Source organism: Stegostoma tigrinum, chromosome 3 (genome assembly GCF_030684315.1).
Source record: "Stegostoma tigrinum isolate sSteTig4 chromosome 3, sSteTig4.hap1, whole genome shotgun sequence".
NCBI lineage: Eukaryota > Metazoa > Chordata > Chondrichthyes > Orectolobiformes > Stegostomatidae > Stegostoma > Stegostoma tigrinum.
In genome coordinates, this window is record NC_081356.1 from 111228914 (window position 1) to 111254872 (window position 25959).

The 25959-nt window shown below is 43.7% G+C and overlaps 1 protein-coding gene across 1 annotated transcript in view; it reads left to right on the plus strand.

Moving 5' to 3' along the window:
- LOC125451259 (interleukin-31 receptor subunit alpha-like) overlaps positions 1–23122 on the plus strand; it is a 95595-nt gene extending 72473 nt beyond the window's left edge. The window contains exons 9-15 of the mRNA XM_048528197.2: positions 63–245; positions 10085–10204; positions 10313–10474; positions 11527–11670; positions 13171–13267; positions 16245–16326; positions 22280–23122. Coding sequence (XP_048384154.2) covers positions 63–245; positions 10085–10204; positions 10313–10474; positions 11527–11670; positions 13171–13267; positions 16245–16326; positions 22280–22678 — 1187 coding nt within the window. The 3' untranslated portion in view covers positions 22679–23122. The remainder of the gene's footprint in view (positions 1–62; positions 246–10084; positions 10205–10312; positions 10475–11526; positions 11671–13170; positions 13268–16244; positions 16327–22279) is intronic.
- Positions 23123–25959: the final 2837 nt, after the last annotated feature.

The window sequence follows — 25959 nt, forward strand, 5'->3', positions numbered from 1 at the left end:
TGTGAAAAGTTATTCAATGCATGATTTCTGGATCTAAAATGTAATACTTCAACTTACTGCAGGTCTAAACAACAAGATTAATGCCACTCCCTACGGGAACGACAGCATTTTAATTAGCTGGGATTCGGAAATGAATAGGCGGATAAAAGGTTACATTGTTGATTGGGGTCCTGTCCTTGGGAATGAGATGCATGTTGAAAGGTCAGAATATATAAAAAGGACACTTCATAGTTACATTCTGAAAGGTGAGCTTTCATCAGACTCTCTCCAGTCTTACAAATTTTGTTACTAATGCAATGATCATTCTGAAAGACTGAACTTGCATCCACATATTGACACGGATTCAATTTTTTTCTGCTGTTGGTATGTCTGTACTCATCTAAACTGGAGTTAACGGTAGCAGGAAATTAAATTTCATAACGTGCAACAGAATGAAACAAATTTATTGTCAATTCCAGGAGATATCAGACAGTTTGGTGCAATGCAGTGTTCAGGACATGTGACTCAATCTCAAAGAATTGCTTCAACAGAATCTTATTGTTTTGTCACATTGGGTTCTACCAGTGCAATGAAGGCACCTAAAGTAAGCAGGCAGAATGAATCAACAAAGCTTAACAGCTTGGGCTAATGGAAACCGAATATAGATTAGAATTGATAAACCCAATTTATTTAGCAGCCTCACCATAGAAGCAAACAGCCAGCCTTGTGTTTGAAGTGAATCAAAATCCTTGAATATCCTTTCTTCCCAGAATGATCGATAATGCAAATAACTGAGTAATATATTCCAAAGAACTCAGAGTCACAGAATGAGAATTACAGACAGAGGAGGCTTTTCACCCCTTTGTGTCTATACTGGCTCTCCAAATGAGCATCTCAGTTTCTCATTGCTAGAACTATTCTTGTAAACATCTTCTGCACTCTTTCTCGAGTGTGCTCACATCCTTTTTGAAATGTGGTGCCAGAACTGTATACAAAATTTCAGCTAAGGTCTAACGAGTGCCTTCTACAATTTCAGTATAACCTCCTTGCTTTTGTACTCTATGCCCCTATTACCTTGTTGTTTCGACCTGTCCTTCTGCTCATTAACGTTGCACCCTTCATCTTATCTTGTCTCCCCATGATCTTTCTACTAAAATGAATCACTTTGCATTTCTTAGAATTGAACCCGAACTGACACCAACTTGTCTATGTCCTTTTAAAGTTCTATGCTATCCATCTCGCGTATCATAATGATTCTAAGATTTCTATCACCCACAAATTTTAAAAATATGCATAGTCCACCAAGATCCAAGTAATTGATAAATGTATCAGAGTATACAAAGGTCAGAACATTTTCTCCAGCCCAATTTCACACCATGTTGTTACTGCTCTTTTATTCCATCTCTGTCAGTGCAGCACTCCCTTAGTACTGAACTGATTCATCAATTTACGTTTTACTACTTAAGCCCCTGGGTGAGATTTGAATCCTCAAGCTCATTATGCAGAGATATGCTACAGAGCAGTGGCAGACATTTTGGAACAGTATAAATCACTGTGTCATCATTTTCTAAAACAGGAGAGCCTAGGAGCATTATATTTTTCCCAACGTACAGAATGTGTGAAATCAAACAAAATAAATTCCCGGGCTTCTTGAGAGCTGTTGGGTGCCAAGGTGGAGATTACTTTCCTTGAATCTCTTTTTCTGCAATGGAATGTGAGAGGACCCATGAAATTTCACCACTATGGTGAAGAGTATTGAGACTGGGGGGAAATTTAAGAGTCTTATAATCATTAAAAGGAAGCTCACTGGACAGTGGGGTGATCCCAGAACAAGAAACCGGGGCACATGGTGACAATTTGCCGAAAGGTTGTCAAAGCAATCAACCACACCAATATTCTAATCAAAAACAATGGAACTGATTAATATGAATAAATTCAAAGATTGAAGATTCAAAGATTGTGCAATGGTAACATTGTAAATAGCAGTCAACATAAATTTGGAAAGGTGAATCCTATTTGTCCATCCCCTTGTGTTTCTTTGAAGAAGTCGCAAGTCAAGTGAACTATGGAAATGTTACAATGTGGTGTTCATGAATTTCCAGCAAGCCACTGTACATGGAAGGCCAATAACAGCTCAAATAAGTGGAAACAGGTATAAAAACCACATATGGGAAGTTTGGTTTGAGTTGATTTTATTGTTGTCACATGTGCCTAAGTACAGTGGAAAGCTTTGTTTGTGAGCAGTACAGGCAGATGATAGTAAGCAAGGACATACAGATCATTGGGTGCTGAGACAGACTGACGTACATGAAGGAAGATCAACATTACTTGAGGCTAGAGAGTCCATTCATCAGTCTAATAACAGCAGGGACGAAGCTGTTCTTGAACTTGTTGGTGGGTGTGTTCAAGCTGCCTGTCAGAAGAGATTGTAAGATAGCATTACTGGGGTGGAAATGGTCATTGATGTTGGCAACCTCTCCATGGCAACGAGAAGTGTAAGTGATGTCTGTGGTTGGAAGGTTGGCTTCAATGATGATCTGGGCAGTGCATAGCCTTCTGTAGTTTCTTATGGTCCTGGGCAGAGCAGTTGCCATATCAGGCTGTTATGCACCTGGATAGTATGCTTCCTATGGTGTATCTGTAAAAGTTGGTGAGTGCCCATATGGACGTGCCAAATTCCCTTAGCTGCCTGAAGTGGAGACATTGCAGTGCCTTCTTAGCCAATGCATCAATGTGGGAAGTCAGGACAGGTTTCCAGTTATTGTTACTCCTACTAACTTCATGCTCTCAACCCTCTCAAACTCTGCTCTGTTGATGTCAATGTGGGCATGTCCTCCCCCTCTCATTCTGAAGCCAATGATCAGTTCTTTTGTATTGCTGACGTTCAGAGAGAGATTGTTATCATTGTACCACAAAACCAGGCCCTCTATCTCCTTTCTGTAAAACAAAAAATATTCATAAGCCATCTTCCTATAGTTTTGTATAAAGATGCAAGGAATGCAGGAATCATAGCAGACTGAACATTAAATATTTCTGAACTCAGAGGATCAGCAATTGATAAAGGTAATACAATGCTGCATTGTACAACCAAAATATGGTAAATCAGGTTCAGACTGTAAAGGACAATTGATTATTACTGTCCCACTCTGGTCATAAATACATGGAAGTGCTTGAGGCAGGGCTGAGAAGAGCCATGAGACTGTTCTTTATGTCTCAATTACAGGTGGGGTAAGGGTGGTGAGGTCAGGTGGACGTGCAGTTTTGCACTGTCAACCAGTATGGTTACTGGGAACAATGGTTACTGAGCCACAAGTAGGAGGCACCTGGTTAAGCTAATTTTAAGGCTCATGAGGCTCATTAGCAAAATCTGACTGGAATTCCCCAGCTGGTCTGTGAGCCTCCCACAGCATTGGCTACAGATTAGCAGATTTTTCAGAGGCAGCTCAAAATTAAGAGGCCCTCCCACTCTCACAACTGCAAGGTTTATCTGAAGCCTCTTCACTGGAGAGCCTTGTAATGGCCCTCCTGTTCAATTTAAACAGCCTGAAGCCTTAATTGGTTCCAAGCACACACTCTGGTCATTAAATATCCAGTTTGGGCAAATCCCCTGCTAGTGACTGTTCCCCATACAGTGTAGGTTCTGGACCCTGATTAACCTTGACTTCAGGACCACAAACCCAAAGGCAATAACTTGCTCCTTTTGTTAAAGGTAAAAGTTGTAGAAGCATAGAATTTTGCAATATAGAAGGAGCCCTTTTGACACATCATGCGTGTGAAGGTTACCTCAGTGCAACGGGACCTTGATCAGATAGGTCGATGAGCTGGGGAGTCGCAGATGGAGTTAATCTAGATAAATATGAGGTGCTGCATTTTGTTAGGGCAGTCAGGGCAGGACTTCTGCACTTCATGGTAAAATCTTGGGGAGCATAGCCGACCAAAGGGACCTTGGAGTTCAGGTTCATAGTTCCGTGCAAGTGGAGAACCAGTCGACAGGATAGTTAAAGAGGTGTTTGGTATGCTGCCTTTATTGGTCAGTGCATTGAGTATACGAGTTGGGAGATCATGATGTGGCTGCAGGATATTGGTTAGGCCACTTTTAGAATACTGCATGCAGTTCTGGTCTCTCTGCTATAGGAAAGTTGTTGTTACACTTGAAAGGTTGCAGAAAAGATTTATAAGGATGTTCCCACAGTTGGAGGGTTGAGCTACAGGGAGAGGCTGAATAGGTGGGGGCTATTTTCTCTGTAGTTTCAGAGGCTAAGGAGCGACCTGATAGAAGTTTATAAAATCATGAAAGGCATGGATAGGGTGAATAATCAAGGTCTTTTCCCCAGAGTAGGGGAGTCCAAAACCAGAGGGCTTAATTTTAAGGTGAAAGGGGAATGATTTTAAAAAGGACCTAAGGGGCAACTTTTCCATGCAGAGGGTGGGACGTGTGTGGAATGAGCTGCCAGAAGAAGTGGTGGAGGCTGGTACAATTATAACATTTAAAAGGCATTTGGATGGGTATATGAATAGGAAGGGTTCAGAGAGATATGGGTCAAATGCTGAGAAATGGGACTAGACTAATTTAGAATATCTGGTTGGCATGGACAAGCTGGACTGAAGGGCCTCTTTCCAAGATGCATGTCTCTATGACTGTGTCTGTACTGGGTCCCGAAAGAGCTATCAAGCTGCTCCCATTCTTCAGCCCTATCTCTGTGGCCCCCTAAATCACTTTTAATATATATCCCCCAGCTCTGTTTTGAAATCTTGTATGGAATCTGCCTCCACCAGCCTCCCAGGCAGCACATTCCAAATCGTAACAATTAGTAAATAAATATCTCCTCATTTCATTCCTAGCTCTCTTACTGACAATCTTGAAATTGTGATGCCTTGTTACTGAGATGATAGCTAGTGGAAACAGAATATCTTTCAATATCTTGTCAAAATTGTTCATAATTTTGAACATCTCAGTAAGGCTACATCTTCTTCTTCTCTGCTCCAAAGAGAACTTTTGCTATCTGTCTTTATATTCTGTGCTAGTTTTTTCTCATGTTCTATCTTGCTTTTTGTGGCTTTCTGTTGATCTTTAAAGTTTTCCCAGTCTTCTAGTTTCATGCTGTTTTTGGCCACTTTGTGTGCCTTCTCCTTCAATTTGATAGCCTCCCTTATTTCCTTAGACATCCATGGCAGATTATCACTTTTTGTACAATCCTTCCTTTTCACTGGAATATACTTTTGCTGAGCACTTTGAAAAATTGCTTTGAAAGTCCTCCACTGCTCGTCAACTGTCCCACCATAAAATCTTTGTTTCCAGTCTACTTTAGCCAAGTCCTCCCTCATGCTATTGTCACCTCCCCTCCCCTTGTTCAAGCATAGGATCCCGGTATTGGATTTTATCTTCACACTGTCTATCTGTATTCTAAATTCAACCATACTGTGATCACTCCTTCCAAGAGAATCCCTGACTATGAGGTCATTAATTATTCCTGCCTCATTACACAGGACCAGATTTAGGATAGCTTGCTCCCTCATTGGTTTCATTACATACTGTTCCAGAAAGGTAGGGACAGGAACAAATTCCAGAGACTGGGCATTGACGCCTGAAGACATGGCCACTAAGGATTATGTTTTGGGATGAGTAAACAGTATGAATTAGAGAGTAGCAAAGATTTGGAAGGCAGTGGGGATGAGGGAGATCTCACAGATAGAAAAGGTTGGGACAACAGAGGGATTTGAAAAGATGAAGGTTTTTAATATCAAGGAGCTGCTTAAGCAGAAGTCATTGTGATTCTGCGGGCACAGGGGAAATGGGTAATCGGCACTGGTGCAAGTTAGGACACTGGCTGCAGAGCTTCAGATGAGATCAAACATCTGGGGAGAGAACATGGAAGGATGGCCATGAGAGCAATAGAGTAATGAAGCCTGCAACAGGTAGGTTGTTTCAGAGATAGGAGGAACTGCAGATGCTGGAGAATCTGAGATAACAAGGTGCAGAGCTGGACGAACACAGCAGGCCAAGCAGCATCAGAGGAGCAGGAAGGCTGGCGTTTCAGGCCTAGACGCTTCTTCATAAATGGTGGGGGAGGGGTGCGGGATAAGGGAATTCTGAAATAAATAGGGAGAGAGGGGGAGGTGGATAGAAAATGGATAGAGGAGAAAATAGCTGGAGAGGAGACAGACAGGTCAAAGAGGCAGGGATAGAGCCAGTATAGGTGAGTGTAGGTGGGGAGGTAGGGACAAGTTATGTCAGTCCAGGGAGGACGGACAAGGTCAAGGGGGTGGGATGAGGTTAGTAGGTAGGAAATAGGGTTGGGGCTTGAAATGGGAGAAGGGGATAGGTGAGAGGAAGGACAGGTTAGGGAGGAGGGGAGGAGCTGGGCTGGTTTTGGGATGCAGTCAGGGGAGGGGAGATTTTGAAGCTTGTGAAGTCCACGTTGATACCGTTGGGCTACAGGGTTCCCAAGTGGAATATGAGTTGCTGTTCCTGCAACCTTCAGGTGGCATCATTGAGGCACTGCAGGAGGCCCAGGATGGACGCATCATCTGCAGAATCAGGGGTGGAGTTGAAATGGTTCGCCACTGGGAGGTGCAGTTGTTTAGTGCGAACCGAGCGGAGGTGTTCTGCAAAGGGGTCCCCAAGCCTCCGCTTTGTTTCCCCAATGTAGAGGAGCCACACTGGGAACAGCGGATGCAGTATACCACATTAGCAGATGTGCAGGTGAATCTCTCCTTAATGTGGAAAGTCTTCTTGGGGCCTGGGATGGGGGTGAGGGAAGAGGTGTAGGGGCAGGTGTAGCACTTCCTGCAGTTGCAGGGAAAAGTGCCACATGAGGTGGGGCTGGAGGGGAGTGTGGAGCGGACAAGGGAGTGACGGAAAGAGTGGTCCCTCTGGAAAGCAGATAAGGGTGGGGAGGGAAAAATGTCTTTGGTGGTGGGGTCGGATTGCAGATGGCAGAAGTGTTGGTGGATGATGCGTTGGAGCCAGAGGTTGGTGGGGTGGTGTTTGAGGACAAGGGGGATTCTGTTTTGATTGTTATTGCGGGGACGGGGTGTGAGGAATGAATTGTGGGAAATGCGGGAGACACGTTCGAGGGCATTCTCGACCATTGAAGGAGAAAAGTTGGAGTCCTTGAAAAACAAGGACATCTGAGAAGTACGGGAGTGGAATGCCTCATCCTGGGAGCAGATGCAGCAGAAGCAAAGGAATTGGGAATAGGGGCTGGAATTTTTGCAGGAAGGTGGGTGGGAGGAGGTGTACTCTAGGTAGCTGTGGGAATCAGTGGGCTTGAAATGGAGAGAGATAATGGGAACTGCAGATGCTGGAGAATCCAAGATAATAAAGTGTGAAGCTGGATGAGCACAGCAGGCCAAGCAGAAATGGATAAGTGGTTGTCGGAGATGGATACAGAGAGGTCCAGGAAGGAGAGAGAGGTATTAGAGATGGTCCAGGTGAACTTAAGGTTGGGGTGGAAGGTGTTGGTGAAGTGGATGAACTGTTTGAGCTCCTCATGGGAGCACGAGGCGGTGCCGATACAGTCATCAATATAACAGAAGAAAAGGTGGGGTTTAGGGCCAGTGTAGGTACGGAAGAGGGATTGTTCCATGTAACCTATAAAGAGGCAGGCCTAGCTTGGGCCCGCATGGGTATCCATGGCCACCCCCTTTGTCTGTAGGAAATAGGAATCGAAAGAGAAGTTATTGAGGGTGAGGATGAGCTCGGCTAGACAGATGATGGTGTCAGTGGAGGGGGACTGGTCAGGCCTGTGGGACAGGAAGAAGCAGAGGGCCTTTAGGCCATCTGTATGGGGAATGCAGGTGTATAGGGACTGGACGTCCATGGTAAAGATGAAGTGTTGGAGACTGGGGAATTGGAAGTTCTGGAGGAGGTGGAGGGTGTGGGTGGTGTCATGGATGTAGGTAGGGAGTTCCTGGACGAAGGGGAAGAAAATGGAGTCGAGATAGGTGGAGATGAGTTTGGTGGGGCAGGAGCAGGCGGAGAGAATGGGTCGACCAGGGTAGGTGGATTTTGGGAAGGAGATAGAAGTGGGCAGTGCGGGGTTGGGGAACAATGAGGTTGGAGTCTGTGGGTGAGAGGTCCCCTGAGGTGATGAGGTTGTAGACGTTTTGGGATATAATGGTTTGGTGGTCGGGAGTGGGGTCATGATCCGGGGGGGGCGGTAGTAGGAGGTGTCGGAGAGTTGGCGCCTGGCCTCAGCAATGTAGAGGTCAGAGCACCATACCACAACTGCGCCTCCCTTGTCTGTGGGTTTTATGGTGAGTTTGGGATTGGAGCGGAGGGCTGCCAGTTCTGCGGGGGAAAAGGTTGGAGTGGGTGAGAGGGGTGGACAGGTTGAGGCGATTGATGTCACGATGGCATCATCGGAGATGAAGAGGCTGAGGGACAGGAGGAGGTCTTGGGGTGGTGTCCAGGAGGAGGCGGTGTGTTGGAGGTGGGAGAAGGGGTCAGTAGAGGGAGGGTTAGGCTCACAGTTGAAGAATTAAGCGCAGAGGCGGTGGCGGCAGAAAAGCTGGTATTTGTTCATGTGTGGGTGGAGGGGAACAAAGGTGAGACCTTTGTGGCAGGCTCAAAGTCAAATGATACGATAATGTAGTTAGTGCCAGGCATACCATATGGAAATGACTTATCCCTATTCTTCTGGAGTAGCAGTTTAACTATTCCTCCTGTGAACTCTAGCTGTTCCAAGCTGACATTTAACACCTGAACATTATTAGCATTTAAGTTTCCTCCCATGATTCTTGGCTTCCATTTCACAGCATCAGAGAAGTGTCAACATTATTTATAATTTTTCCACCAAGAGGCCTGCGAATTTCAACCAGACAAGAGCAGCCAGCAACTCCTGCTGGGCAATATGATTGAAGGATTATTGAATTTCACATAGGTAACCAATATCTCACACGGAGGGCTAACAAATCCTAAGTCCTGACCTGCTGGAAGTCATTCTGTTGCACCAAAGCCTTATCCATCAGAATAATCAGAACAAGAAAATGTTTTATCTACTAGTGATTTTAATGAAAAGGAGTTTAGAATACGGTCTCTGGAACATTCAAATATAACAGGATAGAAAACAGGTCATACACCCCATCCAAAGGAAAACCAAGCATTGCGCACCAGGCTGGCTGAAATGATATTTGTGACACCAGGCCAAAGTTGAAATTCTGCGGTCTGTCTACTATAATCGTGTTCCCCATGCTGAGTGGTTAAAGAAAAAACACAAGGGTTCAGAATGCAAAACAAAAACTGAATGATGAGTATTGTGATTGTAATGAGATCAGTTTGGTGGACCTCATAAAATGTGAGTGGGGTTGTTAATCTGGTCCAATCAGGGAGCCCTGGCTGACACATTAAAAACAGGAATGTCAGACATCCTGACCCCCTGAGAGCTAGCTCTGGGGTAGCTGGATCAGTGTCAAGAAGTCTCCATGTGTAAATAAAGTGTGACTTGGTGACATGACACTGGCCTTTGTGGAGTTTTTGTCAAAGGGAAACCATAGAGTGATGTGAAAGCTTCATGCTTGGTTTAAGTCAAAACTTTAACTTGTGTTATTCCTTCAGATGCCAGCTAATATAATGTGTTTTTAATATAGCAGGAGCTGTTTTTGAGGTTAAATTAAGAATTTCAGTAGGTAACACAGTGTGCAGCTGGAGGAACACAGCAGGCCAGGCAGCATCAGAGGAGCAGGAAAGTTGATGTTCCCAGTCGGGACCCTTCTTCAGAAGTGGGCATTTCTTTCCTGCTCCTCAGGTGCTGCCTGGCCTGCTGTGTTCCACCACCTCCACACACTGTGTTATTTCCAGCATCTGTAGTTATTACTATCTCCTAAGAATTGCAACAACTTATCTCTGGAGTCCTCACTGCTGATGATCTTTAACAATACCCTAACATTCCTCATCCTCTGCCCACTCCAGAGGAAGTGCCTGCATTTGGCACTCTTTATCGATAGCCAGAGTAAGACTGGCAGTCCATTATGTGGAAAATTAAAACGGGATCTCTCTTCCACAATTTTGTGTGCACAAAGCTCTTGCATTTAATCTGTTATTTGATTTTTTTTAATGGAATTTCTGACTCTTCATGACATGAAACTGTTTTCAATTATGCAGATTCCTTTGAGCCAAAGCAACGCTACAGAATAATGTTACATAGTAAAACAAGAAAAAAGGCATATGTGAACAATACAGAGATGACCATTGGGATGATTGATGTTTACACATTAGAAGGAAGTATGTTGAATCAAATTTACGATATTTTGTATTTCTATTATATCATGTATTTAAAAGAAACAAGAATTCTAAATAGATGTACATTTGATTTTTTTTTCTTGATTCCAGCACCAAGAATTGGTCCCAATAATGTTATTGTCACCAATATTTCCAAAACCTCTGCAATAATAAGATGGGATCGAATACCTGAAGATGAATGCCAAGGTTTTCTTCAAGGCTACAAGATTTTCTGTTATGTCGGCAAGGCTACTATCACAAAAACTAATACATGTAAGATTAAAGTATGTTTCAATTGAAACTTTTTACGTATTCTTACCTTTAAAATACTGAACTCTTAGTATTCATGTATATTATGTATTTAATCTACACAATAAAGCCAAAACTGTCAGAATAGTTTATGGTGTGGGAAGATCATCAAATAACATTTAACAGTGAAGGAAATCGGTAAGCAAGAATTTAACCTGAAATTTTCTGATTCTTTGGCACAAATTCATGTAATTAGCTTTAAATTGAGGGGTGAAAGATATAGGACAGATGTCAGAGGTGGTTTCTTTACTCAGAGAGTAGTAAGGGAATGGAACGCTTTGCCTGCAATGGTAGTAGATTCGCCAACTTTAGGTACATTTAAGTCGTCGTTGGATAAGCATATGGACGTACATGGAATAGTGTAGGTTAGATGGGCTTGAGATCGGTATGACAGGTCGGCACAACATCGAGGGCCGAAGGGCCTGTACTGTGCTGTAATGTTCTATGTTCTATGCTCTATGTAATCTGGGCAATGGAAAGTGGAGGAATTTGGAATGGGAACTGCTTCCCTGAGGAATGGCCCATTTCTGACCTTGATGCTGATTTCAGAATGAGCTAGATGCTTTTTCTGACCCCTCCCGCCATCTTGAAGTCACTGTAAGAGGCAGGACTGGAGGAATGGACTTCCACTAGTTTCACCTACGCTATTGTTACTTTGGATGATTCCAGGTGTACCAGAATGTCATTTTATAATGGTTATTGATTGAAGAACCATTCATCACAGTTAAAGATTTGGCAACTAAAATGAATTTCAGCCCTGCTGTAAAATCTCTACCAGTTTAGCTGCGCTGACTTTGCATACCACCCCTCAGTAACTCTGATATTCAAAAGCCTGTGGAGCAGATGGTCTGGCAATGGTTATCTATGGGCTATAAGATCATAATATGTCCTGAGGACTTGGGATGGTGTAAGCAACAAGCAAAGCTGATGGGTTAAAGAATTAATCAGCCTCACTGGTGACTCAGACCGTTCTAAGCTGTTGTCTTGCTAATCCTTTGTCATTTTGTACTTTGTAGCCATTTCAGTGAACTCTTCTACAACGTTTTACGTGCTCACAGGACTTACGCGAAAGACAGTCTATGCTGTAAAAGTCTCAGGATTTACGAATGCAGGAGAAGGAATCAGAAGCGAAGCAGCGTCTTTTATCACGAAAGAATATGGTAATGCTTATAAAAACACATTGCTAAGTTTACGAATACAGCACTTTAAGGTATCAATTACAGCAAATTTATTTTCCCAATTATCCCATCAAAATATAACATGCAGTTTGAAAGCAGTCATTGATTCTTTATTCCACTGGCATCACATTATTTAAACACAGAAATGAAAATTAAAGTTAAATAAAGGGTATTTTCAGTGAACAAAGCCTGTGGTTTACGTTGAGTTGAAGAATTCTTTGTAGGCCCTTCTTCCTCCAAAGACACTTTTTTTTCCCAAGAGGGTGTCCATTCCACTTGTCTTGCCTTTCCTCACCATGACTTGAGCTCCCCTGCTCACTGTCCTTCTTCACTGTTTCTATATGCTGTTGGAGGTAACATTACATTTCAAATAATCCTTCATTCCCTTGTCAATCAAAATTCTAAACGTAAAGGTCCAGCTTCCACCTTCTAGAGAAGAGAAATCCAAAGTCTAACGATCCTCTGCAAGAAAAATAATTCTCCTTATCTCTGCCTTAAAAGGGAAACATTTTATTTTTAGGCCATGTCCCATCTCTATTCTCATAAGAAGAAACATCCTCCCAGTGTCCACAGTCTCCAGTTTTGTCTAGATCTGACATGTTTCAAATATATCATCTCTCGTTCTTCTAAACTGGAACTAAACTTGTTCAAACTCTCTTTGAAAGGCATGCCCTTCATCCCAGTAAAGTGCTGCGTTCATGAGAGAAAGGTCGGGTGTTGGGGGATAATTTGGGTGATTCAGAAGTAATTTTACACAAAGTCGGGGGTTTCAAGGGATTCAAAAAGCTCTCAAAAGGGTGGCACTTAATAAACATCTGATATTAATGCTATATACAATGAATATTAATGAATACAGTAAGCTGCTGTTGCTTCTACAAACTATTTCACTAAATGTTTTAGCACTTTCCATTCACTATTTCAGTTATTTCTAATAGAAGGAATGGGGAGATGCTGGCTCTGTGGTAATGTCACTAGGCCAGTAATCCAGAGGCACAGGTTAATGATCTGGGCGCATGGTTTTAAACCCACCATGGCAGCTGGTGGAATATAAATTCAATGAATGAAATCCAAAATTTAAAGCTAGTCCCAGACACAGTAACCATGGAACAATCATTAAAAACCCCATCTGGTGCATTCAGGAAGAAATTCTGTCATCTTCTCCTTGTTTGGTCTGCATGTGACACCAGATCTACAATAATGTGACTGATACTTAACTGCTGTTCGGAATGATCTGGCACGTCATTCAGTTCAATTAGGGTCAGGCAATAAATGTTGTCGTTGGGCCTTGTCAATCACACTCACATCCCATTACAATATTAAGGGAGCTCCTATGCGTGAACTCCATCTAACCTGCACGCTTCACAGCTCAATCAAAATTTAGGCAGATTCAAACAAACTAAATGATTCACTGATGTTCTGTAAATATCTGGAAGCCATTTTTTGCAGAACCCTCCCTAATTGTTTTGTTTCTTTTAACTCCAGACGATGGTGAAATGAAAGCAATTGCTGTTGGTGTCAGCATTACAATCATTGTTTTTGTGTTTCTGGTGATGTGGAGATGTTTGTTTCTCCTTACAAGGTGAGAAATTTTATGAAAAATAGACTTCTAAAGATGCTTCATTCTCATCAGGATATTACGCACGCTATTCTGATTTCAATGAATCGAAATGGTCTTACAAACTTGGCAGATTACTGGGGATAAAAAGATCAAAATACTTTTTACAGTAAGCTCACTCAGTGAAACAATATGCTCCTTTCAGACTCCCCCCCCCCACCCCCCCCCCCCCACCGCCCCCACCACCGTCAGTCCGCAACACTACAGTCCATCTCAGAATATCACTTTTGCAATTGCTAATGTTGATAATTGGATAAAACCACAGCTGGTTGGCATGGAGCAAATTACAGTTGGCTCTTTCAATCTGGTTAAATTGTGTTGAATGAATGCTACTATGGATACATCTTCTTCCTGAACCTCCTGTGGTGTGCCTGTTCCTAAGCCAGAAGATACAGGTTCACATCCCAGCTACCCACATCTGTCATAATGTGCCTGAACAGATTGGTTAAAAACATCTATATATCCTCCCTTCACTTTGAAACAAATGATAAAAGCTTTCTGGATCCATCAGACCAGGCAACCAGAGTTTTGCATCGCATCCCATCAGAAAGTTGGCTGTCCCCAGTCATACAGCACACACTGGATTCGACTATAAAACATCAGCCTCAATGATGTGGCGAAGCCCTAAATAGGTCTGAGCACAACATTCTGAATCAATGGGCAATGACCTGCCACGGGGTCAATCTGATGCTGAGATAGTAATCATTAATGTTCCCTGTGGAACAGAGGGGAGAAAAATCTTTTGAAATTGTTTGCAGTTGCACATTGTAGTTTAGTGATTCATTCATGAGTGCTGCACCTGAAAGCAGGTCATTGGCTTATTGGCAGCTGGCCCTTCACCCTGAGCTGTTTTCTTGGCAGGTCTTGTAGTTTTCATTGCTTTCTACTTTTAGGGGCAGGGTGAAAAGGCAGATCCTCAGTCTGCCTCAGCCAGAGGAGGATGGAGATGAAGAGAAATTTCTTCTCTCAGACGGTTGTGAATCTGTGGAATTCTTTACTGCCCAGGGCTGTTGTGTTGGTTCATTACATGTATTCAAGGCCAAGAGAGACAATTTTTTTTAATCAGTGAGAGAGTCAAGGGTTATGAGGGAAAAAAAGGCAGGACAGAGGAGATGATGATTACCAAATCAGCCATGATCTCATCGAATGGCAGAGCAGTCCCAATGGACTGAATATCCTTTTCTCTCCCTCTACGTCTTATGGTCTTATCTGCCATCACTACACACCGAATGTTTTTGTCATTAATTAACAATGCGGCTTAGACTTTTTGGAACCCAATAGCTGACAGTCGGGTAGATAAGCCATAAAAGCTATTTCCTTATGAAAACTACAGCATGTGGTAAGATCAAATTAACTTGATTGCAAGAGGGAAAAGACATTTTAACAGTCAGCATTTAGATCTTTCAGGCATGATAGATAGGGATATTAAAAAAAATGAGGGAGTTATGTTACTGATTAGGGAGAATATGATGGCTGTTCTAAGGGAGGACAGCCTGCAGGCTCCTCCAGTGAGGTCATACGGTAAAGTTCTGGAATAGGAAGAGTGCAGTCACAATAATAGGATTGTACTACAGGCCTCCCAAAAGCAACAGGTATAGAGATGGATCACAGGTATGTGGACAGATTAAGGAAAAATGTGAAAACAAAATGTGTTGATGAGCTGGGTGATTTTAACTTCCCCAAACGTTGACTAGGACTCACTTAGTGCCAGGGGCTTGGAAGGGGGCACCTTGTTAGGTGTGTGAAGGACAGGTTTTTGAAGCAATACGTGAATAGTTCAACTAGGGAAAGAGCCATTATTAGACCTGGTATTGGGGAATTAGCGTGGCCAGATGATCAGAGATTCAGTGTGGGAGGATTTCAGGAACAGTGACCATAATTCTAAGTTTTAAGTTACTTATGGATAAGATAAGTGTAGTCCTTAGGTAAACGTACCAATTTGAGGGAGGACTAACTACGATAATATTAGACAGGAACTGGGGAATACAGAGTCAGGGTGGCTATTAGAGGATAAATCCATGTGTGGCATGTAGGATATTTTTTAAAGGCCAGTTGATTAGAGTTGAAGACCAGCATGTACCTGTGAAAATGATGGCTAAGGATGGCAAGGTTCGGGAGCATTGGATGACAAAAGAAGTTGTGAGCTTAGCCTGAAAGAGAAAGGAAACAAATGTAAAGTTCAGGTAACTGAAAATGGACATAGCCCTTAAAGAGTACAAAGGTAGCAAGGAAGAACTTAAACAAGGACTTAGAGGACGGCTAAAAGTGACTTGGCAAACAGGATAAAGAAAAATTCCCAGGACTTTTCATTAAGGAGCAGAAGGCTAGCTAGGGAAAGGGTAGATTGCAACTGAAACTAGTACAGCTTTATCCATGACTAGCCAATGGTGAAAAATAGAAGTAAAATATCCTCACAAGATTCATCTAGATGGTGGCATACTATACAAATAACATGCTTGCAACCCACATGATTGGTGCCTGATCCAACACCCTAAACATTTATTCCCAGCACCACCAATGAATGGTGACAGCAGTGTTAATCATTTATGAGATGCACACAGCAATTCACCACGGCCCCTTGAACAGCACCTTGCAAGTTCACAAGCTCCACCACCCAGAAGAAGACAATCAGCCACCATCTACAAATGGCCCTAGAAGCCACACACCATACTGACTTAAAAACTATATTGCTGTTCCTTTACTGTCGCTGTGTCAAAATCCTGGAACTTCTTACTGAGGAGGACTGTGGGTCTGCCTACATCATATGGAGCAAAGTGAGCCCAGAAAGCAACTCAGTGCCACTTTCTCAAGAGTAATTAGGGATGATAATGGTCCAGCCAGTGATGCCCACATCCCTTGAGAAAGATTTTTTTTTAAAAAATCTGTTGATTTGCAGCCTTTGTAAAAATAAATTTAACTTTGCAAATAATTCTAATTTTAGAATAAAGGGAATGTTCTGGCCAAGTATTCCGAACCCTGGAAACAGTCATGCAATTCGGATTATAGGAAGAAATTCCTTGCTGGTATGTACCATTTTATATACCCACACCCATGAATCTGCTATCACCACTCACCTAGTTTTTGTTATGTAAAGTCCTCTGATTCTATTCAATTTCAATGGAAATATTTCCGATTCCTTTGGGGAAAGGTGTACCACACACCACCTAATAAATGCCTTCATCAGGCACTCTTATCATTGGTACTGTGCGAAAAAGGATTCTTCCCATGTGAAATATACTTGAAAGGCTGGTGATACTTGTAAGCTTTATGCCAAGGACCAGAAATCACATAAAAGGCACGACCTGCAGTTAATAAAATGTGAGGCTGGATGAACACAGCAGGCCAAGCAGCATCTCAGGAGCACAAAAGCTGACGTTTCGGGCCTAGACCCTTCATCAGAGAGGGGGATGGGGAGAGGGAACTGGAATAAATAGGGAGGGAGGGGGAGGCGGACCGAAGATGGAGAGTAAAGAAGATAGGTGGAGAGAGTGTAGGTGGGGAGGTAGGGAGGGGATAGGTCAGTCCAGGGAAGACGGACAGGTCAAGGAGGTGGGATGAGGTTAGTAGGTAGCTGGGGGTGCGGCTTGGGGTGGGAGGAAGGGATGGGTGAGAGGAAGAACCGGTTAGGGAGGCAGAGACAGGTTGGACTGGTTTTGGGATGCAGTGGGTGGGGGGGAAGAGCTGGGCTGGTTGTGTGGTGCAGTGGGGGGAGGGGACGAACTGGGCTGGTTTAGGGATGCAGTAGGGGAAGGGGAGATTTTGAAACTGGTGAAGTCCACATTGATACCATATGGCTGCAGGGTTCCCAGGCGGAATATGAGTTGCTGTTCCTGCAACCTTCGGGTGGCATCATTGTGGCACTGCAGGAGGCCCATGATGGACATGTCATCTAGAGAATGGGAGGGGGAGTGGAAATGGTTTGCGACTGGGAGGTGCAGTTGTTTGTTGTGAACTGAGCGGAGGTGTTCTGCAAAGCGGTCCCCAAGCCTCCGCTTGGTTTCCCCAATGTAGAGGAAGCCGCACCGGGTACAGCGGATGCAGTATACCACATTGGCAGATGTGCAGGTGAACCTCTGCTTAATGTGGAATGTCATCTTGGGGCCTGGGATGGGGGTGAGGGAGGAGGTGTGGGGACAAGTGTAGCATTTCCTGCGGTTGCAGGGGAAGGTGCCGGGTGTGGTGGGGTTGGAGGGCAGTGTGGAGCGAACAAGGGAGCCACGGAGAGAGTGGTCTCTCCGGAAAGCTGACAGGGGAGGGGATGGAAAAATGTCTTGGTTGGTGGGGTCGGATTGTAAATGGCAAAAGTGTCGGAGGATAATGCGTTGTATCCGGAGGTTGGTAGGGTGGTGTGTGAGAACGAGGGGGATCCTCTTGGGGCGGTTGTGGCGGGGGCGGGGTGTGAGGGATGTGTTGCGGGAAATACGGGAGATGCGGTCAAGGGCGTTCTCGATCACTGTGGGGGGAAAGTTGCGGTCCTTGAAGAACTTGGACATCTGGGATGTGCGGGAGTGGAATGTCTTATCGTGGGAGCAGATGCGGCGGAGGCGGAGGAATTGGGAATAGGGGATGGAATTTTTGCAGGAGGGTGGGTGGGAGGAGGTGTATTCTAGGTAGCTGTGGGAGTCGGTGGGCTTGAAATGGACATCAGTTACAAGCTGGTTGCCTGAGATGGAGACTGAGAGGTCCAGGAAGGTGAGGGATGTGCTGGAGATGGCCCAGGTGAACTGAAGTTTGGGGTGGAAGGTGTTGGTGAAGTGGATGAACTGTTCGAGCTCCTCTGGGGAGCAAAGGGCGGCGCCGATACAGTCATCAATGTACCAGAGGAAGAGGTGGGGTTTGGGGCCTGTGTAGGTGCGGAAGAGGGACGGTTCCACGTAACCTACAACCCCTGGATACAACGCATTATCCTCCGACACTTCCGCCATTTACAATCCGACCGCACCACCCAAGACATTTTTCCATCCCCTCCCCTGTCAGCTTTCCAGAGAGACCACTCTCTCCGTGACTCCCTTGTTCGCTCCACACTGCCCTCCAACCCCACCACACCCGGCACCTTCCCCTGCAACCGCAGGAAATGCTACACTTGTCCCCACACCTCCTCCCTCACCCCCATCCCAGGCCCCAAGATGACATTCCACATTAAGCAGAGGTTCACCTGCACATCTGCCAATGTGGTATACTGCATCCACTGTACCTGGTGCGACTTCCTCTACATTGGGGAAACCAAACGGAGGCTTGGGGACCGCTTTGCAGAACACCTCCGCTCAGTTCGCAACAAACAACTGCACCTCCCAGACGCAAACCATTTCCACTCCCCCTCCCATTCTCTAGATGACATGTCCATCATGGGCCTCCTGCAGTGCCACAATGATGCCACCCGAAGGTTGCAGGAACAGCAACTCATATTCCGCCTGGGAACCCTGCAGCCATATGGTATCAATGTGGACTTCACCAGTTTCAAAATCTCCCCTTCCCCTACTGCATCCCTAAACCAGCCCAGTTCGTCCCCTCCCCCCACTGCGCCACACAACCAGCCCAGCTCTTCCCCCCCACCCACTGCATCCCAAAACCAGTCCAACCTGTCTCTGCCTCCCTAACCGGTTCTTCCTCTCACCCATCCCTTCCTCCCACCCCAAGCCGCACCCCCAGCTACCTACTAACCTCATCCCACCTCCTTGACCTGTCCGTCTTCCCTGGACTGACCTATCCCCTCCCTACCTCCCCACCTACACTCTCTCCACCTATCTTCTTTACTCTCCATCTTCGGTCCGCCTCCCCCTCTCTCCCTATTTATTCCAGTTCCCTCTCCCCATCCCCCTCTCTGATGAAGGGTCTAGGCCCGAAACGTCAGCTTTTGTGCTCCTGAGATGCTGCTTGGCCTGCTGTGTTCATCCAGCCTCACATTTTATTATCTTGGAATTCTCCAGCATCAGCAGTTCCCATTATCTCTGATACTACCTGCTGTTATAGCTTTTTAAAACTGCCCGTCAGTCTCAGATAAATGGAACACCTACAATGCTGAGGCATATTACAGCTCAAAATCAACCACACATTCATAACTGTCACAGTTGCCCAAACAATACAGTATTGTAAGATTGAAAGGTAAAAGGGTCTTCTATTTGATAGTGTCTGTCAGTCAATGGATGGAAGCAGATGGTTAGGTGTTTTTTAAAGTGTCAAGGAGAAGTACTGTTACACGCGAAAAATGACACCAATCAAGGAGCATAGCAAGGAAATGGCGACTTGCATGCTTGTAGGCTCGGAGAGGGACCCCTCATGCAAACAGCCTCAATGTGGCAGCCAACGTTGGGAAGAAGAGGGGGCCTGGTATTGAGGAGGGCAAGAAAACTGCTAAGAGGCAGATCCCATCCCACCATCTCCCACTTTGCGTACCCCCCACTGCTCATCCTTGCTGTTGCAGCCCCCATCCTGCTGCCACTCACTTCTGGTTTGGGATTCTGTGCTCATTCTAGGCCTCAGATTTGTATTAAACAGACCATAGCCACCTGCTTTTCAATAGAACTTCAACTTGTTGGCAAATCTTGGCCAGTGGGACTTCTAACCCCGGGGGAAGAGCTTGTCAAGCTCCTGATTGACACATAATGTTGCTGGCTTCCTGAAGCAACTCTGAGCCCTCACTGGCTCTCACTTTGACAAGATTTATCCCATTAGCTACTTCAGTCGAGAGAAGAGATAATGGGAACTGCAGATGCTGGAGAATTCCAAGATAATAAAATGTGAGGCTGGATGAATTTGTGCTCCTGAGATGCTGCTTGGCCTGCTGTGTTCATCCAGCCTCACATTTTATTATCAGTCGAGAGAAGATGCCTGGCCTGCTCAGCATCTCAGAACATTTTCTGATTTTTTTTATTATTTCCCTACTTTTATAGCCTTATTCGAAACATAGATGAATACATCAATAGAAAAATGTACATAAGCATGAAAAAAATGATAATTAAATGTTAAAAATTTCATTTTGGTGCCTCCAAAAATAGTGTTTTCAGAAAACATTAATGCTGTTCTGATCTCCAGCTATGATGGAAGAGCTTTCCATATTTCTCTGATTCATGAACATCACCACTCCAAGATTCTGGAATGCATTTTTAGCATCAATATCTACACTCATACCATATTTCTGATCAATCACATTTGCTACAGTTTTAATCATTCCTAATTTAAAGATCAGTTAAATTTGTGAAGGACCTTGTGTCTTCATATTTAGACAGGAGGTTTATGTGAGCCTAAGTCTGAAGTGGCATAGGAATAGAAAAAAAAGCCAATCAGCCCATCAAGCCTCCTCCACCATTCATTATAATCATGGTTGATTATCAAACTCTGCAGCCTGTTCCTAATTTTCCCCCACATCCTTTAGACCCAAGTGCTATATACAACCCCTTCTTGCAATTATACAAATTTTGGCCTTGACCGCTTTCTGTAGTAGCAAATTCCACAGGCTGACCTCTCCCTGGATGAAGAAATTTCCCCTCATTTCAGTCCAAAATGGTCTACCCCAAAATCTTCAACTGAGACCCCTGGTTCTGGTCTTCCTCGCTATCAGCTACATCCATCACACATCTACCCTGTCTAGTCCTGCAAGGATTTTATAGGTTTCCATGAGATCCCCCCTCATTCCTCTAAATTCTAGTGAATATAATTCCAACCAATTGAATCTCTCCTCATGCGTCAGTCCCGCCATCCCAGAAATCAGTCTGATAAACCTTCATAGCATTCTCTCTATAACAAGAACATCCTTCCTCAGATAATGATGCCAAAACTGCACACAATATTCCAGGTGTGGACTCACCAATGCCCTGTATCTTTGTAGAAAGACATCCCTCCTCCTGTACTCCTGTAGGTAATAAAATTTAGAGCCCATTGAATTGTTCTGCTGCAGTGTTTTGGCTCAGTGGGGAAACATTTGCCTTTGTCATGCCTTGCACTTTGGATTTTAAAAAAATCAGTACAGGTGAGACCAACATTTTTTGTTCATGCGTTATCTCAGGCCTCATCTCCCTTGAAAGTGTGTTCCCTGCTCAGATCGGAGCTACTCACTTCCACATGTCCAAAATGTGTACTTGAAACAGGCATTAGGCACCTTGAAAATGCAAATCAGGACCCCGTCACAATGACTTACCATCCATGGCTAGGGATTACCATCCACTCTAATCCTAGCAGCAGAATAGCAAGACTGGAACTTCTGCATCTTAAGTAAACGATTAACAAAACTACTTATAAGCAGAGATAATAAAATGTGAGGCTGGATGAACACAGCAGGCCAAGCAGCATCTCAGGAGCACAAAAGCTGACGTTTTGGGCCTAGACCCTTCATCAGAGCACAACTTTATAACAGCAGTCAGGAAATCAGGTTAATAATTGTTTATTTCATACATACACAGGGGGAGATTGACCTACCATCATGAAGTGTAAAACTGACTTTGATAGGTTACAAATACTTCCAAGCTTTGTACAAAACTTGTCAACATACATATTACATTATGTATTGTTTCCCCAAAGATTTTCCACAGATATTGCCTGTATTTCATTTCAGGCCAGTGCTATTTTTCTGATAGCATGACTCCTGTACTCCTTTGCACATCTGTGGTTCCCATTTGCTTTTATAATATGACCGAAAATTTAACCCTTAACTAACTGGAATTAATTCAACTCTTTCACTTTTGGTGTTGATGTTTAAACCTTGAGTTTATGCTTTGAAAATAAATTAATGTTGTCAACTGAAAAGAAATACACATACAAACCATATAATAGGCACAGAGATCTTACTTTTAAATAATCAGTACTTATCCTTTCTCTCTTCTCCATCAACTCTGAGGCCACATTGCTTTCTCACCCTTCCATCTACTCAGCTTCAATATTGATACCACCTTGTCTGCTTCTCCAGTTCTCAATAAAAACATGGCTTGGAATTTTATTGCCACTATGAATAAGCATTGTACCTTTCTTCTTTCGAATTAACAGCCAGACATGGATAATGAATTATCAACTCTCAAAACAAACTCACCTCTAATGGAAACAGAAGAGGAGCTTGAAAGTCTTCACATTATTGAAGAGGTCACTAGCACACCCACAGATTTTGAGCTGCAAGACAATGAACAAAATGATATAACAGATCAGGAATCTAACAACAATCTCACTGACCAACTAGCACTTGTACAGGTAACCGACTACACAACTATGGAAAACTTCCGACAGATAATGCCAACCATTGCGAACAGTAATACTGCCAGCCGGCCAAACAAATGTGAAACAGAACATAACAGTCAACAGAATGGCTGTTTAATTCAGAGCTATATGAAACAACAAGTCTATCGAACGGGCATACAGACACCAAAATGTACTGGGATTGCTGGCGACTGAAGATCCAGAACTGCTTAAAAGTCTTGATCATATTAAAGTCATTCAGATCTGCATTTCCAGTAACTCTTGGGAATGAATTTCCTGAACTGGGACATTTGGTTACAGTTGTAACTATTGCAGAATCTGCTCAAGTAACTGATTGAAAGGTTGATCCTTGAAATATGTCCAGTTGAACTACATTCAGACAGTACAATGCTGTTAAAGTGTCTGTGGGATGTATGTAGAAAAGGAAGGTTTGGGTTTGTTTTTCGCTGTCTGCATTTAAGGCCAGTTCTGTGATGTCACCACTCCTTGATGACATTTAATGACGACAGTGCAAGCGAATGATGTTTAAAGTCACACAGAGTGTGCATTCTCAGTGACTCTTAGGAACAATTTTCCTGAGCTGGGACATTCCATTATGGTCAGGCCTATGGCAGAATCTGCTCAAGTAACTGATTGAAAGGCTGGTCTTTGGTGGTCCTGAATGGTGTTCAGTTTTGTGTATGTTGGTAAGGGGAAGTGCAAAGTTCTGGCAGGGCTCAGTACTTCTACTTTAGGTATGAGCCTGGGGCTGTCTTTCTCTCTCTCACTCGCACTCTCACTCTCACCCTCTTCAAACTCTCTCTCGCTCTCTGTCTCGCTCTTGTTCTCCTTCTTTGCCTGTCAGTTGGGAGGGGAAGGAGGAAAAATGACTGATCAGGCAAAACAGCTCTGTGTACACTTCAACAGAGTGGTGCCAAGAGATGGGGCTTATTGGGGGAGGAAATTCACCCCTTCCTCATTTCCCTCCCTCACTCATCGTGAAAGAAGAGATGTTAGATTGGATGTACTCTGACAATACATTAACCAAGCTAGTGAACCTCAGTGATTGCAACCATCAAGCCAAGGGGCAAAAAAATAGAGTTTGGAAATCTCTGCGATCTGACCAGCCACTGCTCCTCCCTGTTAGATCATTTGTTTAGATTATTATCTCCAGATCATTTAGTTTTGCATGGGTGAGGAATTTTCCTGATGTAAAAAAAAATTTATTACTGTTTGTCAGTGTTTTCTCAAGTGTCATATTAAGTGCAATTATGGCAGAATGAATGGTTTTGTTTGAATTTGAACATAAATTTTGGAATTGAAGTAGGTTCATTGTCACATCTACTCACATGATTACCGTGAAAAGTTTACAAGTCACCGCTTAAGGTGCCATCTTATGTACAATGGTACCTAGGTACAGACTCTTAGGTATACATAGTACGTTTGTGGATGGCACCAAAATAAGTGACATAGTAAACAGTGAAGAAGCTGTTCTAAGATTGTAAAGGGATCTTGATCAAATGCATCAATGGGCTGAAAAATGACAGATGGATTTCAATCTGGATAAATGCGAGGTATAGCATTTTGGTACAACAAACAAGGGTAGGGCTTAGACAATTAATGGTAGGGCCTTGGGTCATGCTGTAAAACAGAGGGACCAAGGGGTTTGGGTACATAATTCTTGGGAGTTTGTGTCACATATAGACAGAGATGTTGAAAACTTGTTTGGCACACCTTCATTGTTCAGTCCTTTGAGTATAGGAGTTGGGAAATCATTTTAAGGTTGTACAGGACATTGGTGAGCTTCTTCTGCAATACTGTGTCTAGTCCTGATCGGCCAGTTTAAGGGAGGATATTATTAAGCTGGACTGGGTTCAGAAGAGATTGACCAGGATGTTGCCAGGTGTGGAAGGTTTGAGTTATAAAGAAAGGTTGGATAGGCTAGGACTTCTTTCACAGAGGTATAGATGGAGTTAATGAGTTGTCTTTTGGGGAATTTCAAGGCTAGGGATCACATTTTTGAGGTGAGAGGAGAGAGATATAAAAAAGACATGGCGTGCAAAATTATTACACTGAGGGTGTTTCACGTGTTGGATGAACTTCCTGAGGAAGTAGTGGATGTGGATACAATTACAACATACATTTAAAAAACATTTGAAAAAGTACATAAATAGGAAAGGTTTAGAGGGATATGTGCCAGGTGCAGGCAGGTGGGACTAGTTTAGTTTGAGATTGTGTTCAGCATGGACTGAAGAGTCACTTTACCTGCTGTCTGACTCTATTTGATCACTCTTAGATGAGATTGTGTCTGTTTTATGCAAAATGAACTCTCCTGTCATTCAAAAACATTTGGGACGGAAGAAAATAACAAAGTATAGAGATTGAGGAGCGCTCACCATTATCACATAGAGGGATTCAATAGGTTGGGGATTGGTTAGTGCTGGAAAAGCTGAAAAATGGTGAGCAGCACTGGGAAAGAATGGAAGTATATGGCTAATGAAGGGGATGTACCTGACTTCCAGTGTGAATCCAGCACCAAAACCTTTCAGCTCACCTTCATCTCTTTATGCAGCAAGAACAGGGCTGTACAGAGATGTAACTCTCAACCAACAACTTCCAACTGTATTTGAGTCCAATACATTTTTACAGAGGGCTTTTGCAATAGGTCACCACACATTTGCCCAAATATTTACTCATAAATATGATGGATATAAAAATAATATATCATAAATATAATACAATGTAGCTGAATCCCAAGATAATTTTGCTCATCCCTGTGAGGACAGTGTGCTCCATCTGGTGGAAATGAACATACAAGAGCTTTGGGAGGCAATGGGGCAGCATGGTGGCTCAGTGGATAGCACTGCTGCCTCACAGCACATGGGACCTGGGTTCAATTCCACCCTCAGGCAACTGTCTGTGTAGATGAATTGGTTAAGAAGGCATACAGGAGATTTACCTTTGTTAGCTGGAGCTGTGCAAAAAGTTGGTAAGGTCACAGATGGACTATTGTGCGCAGCTCTGATCCACAAAACCTGAGGGATTTGATTGTATTGGAGACAGTGCAGAGAAGATTTACCAGGATGTTGCCCCTGGACTGGAGAGTTTTAGTTATGAAGAGAGGTTGCACAGGGCTTGTTTTCCTTAGGGCAGATGAGACTGACGCGAGCATGAGTTGTATAAGATTGTGAGGGCTAGACAGGAAGGAGCTTTTCACCCCGGTGGAGGCATCAATGACCACTGGGCATAGATATAAGGTAAGGAAGAGGAGGTTTAGAGGGGATGTGAGGAATTTTTTTTACCCAGAGGGTTTCGGGAATCTTGTACTATATGCCTATAAGGTTGGTAGAGGAGGAAAGCATCATAACATTTTAGAAATACTTAGATACACACTTTTGACTAGAAGGCATATATTCCTGTCGTCAAATCCTGGAAAATGGATGACAATTTTTTTACTGGTACAGGATCACTGGGTCAAAGGGCCTTTTGCCTGTAGA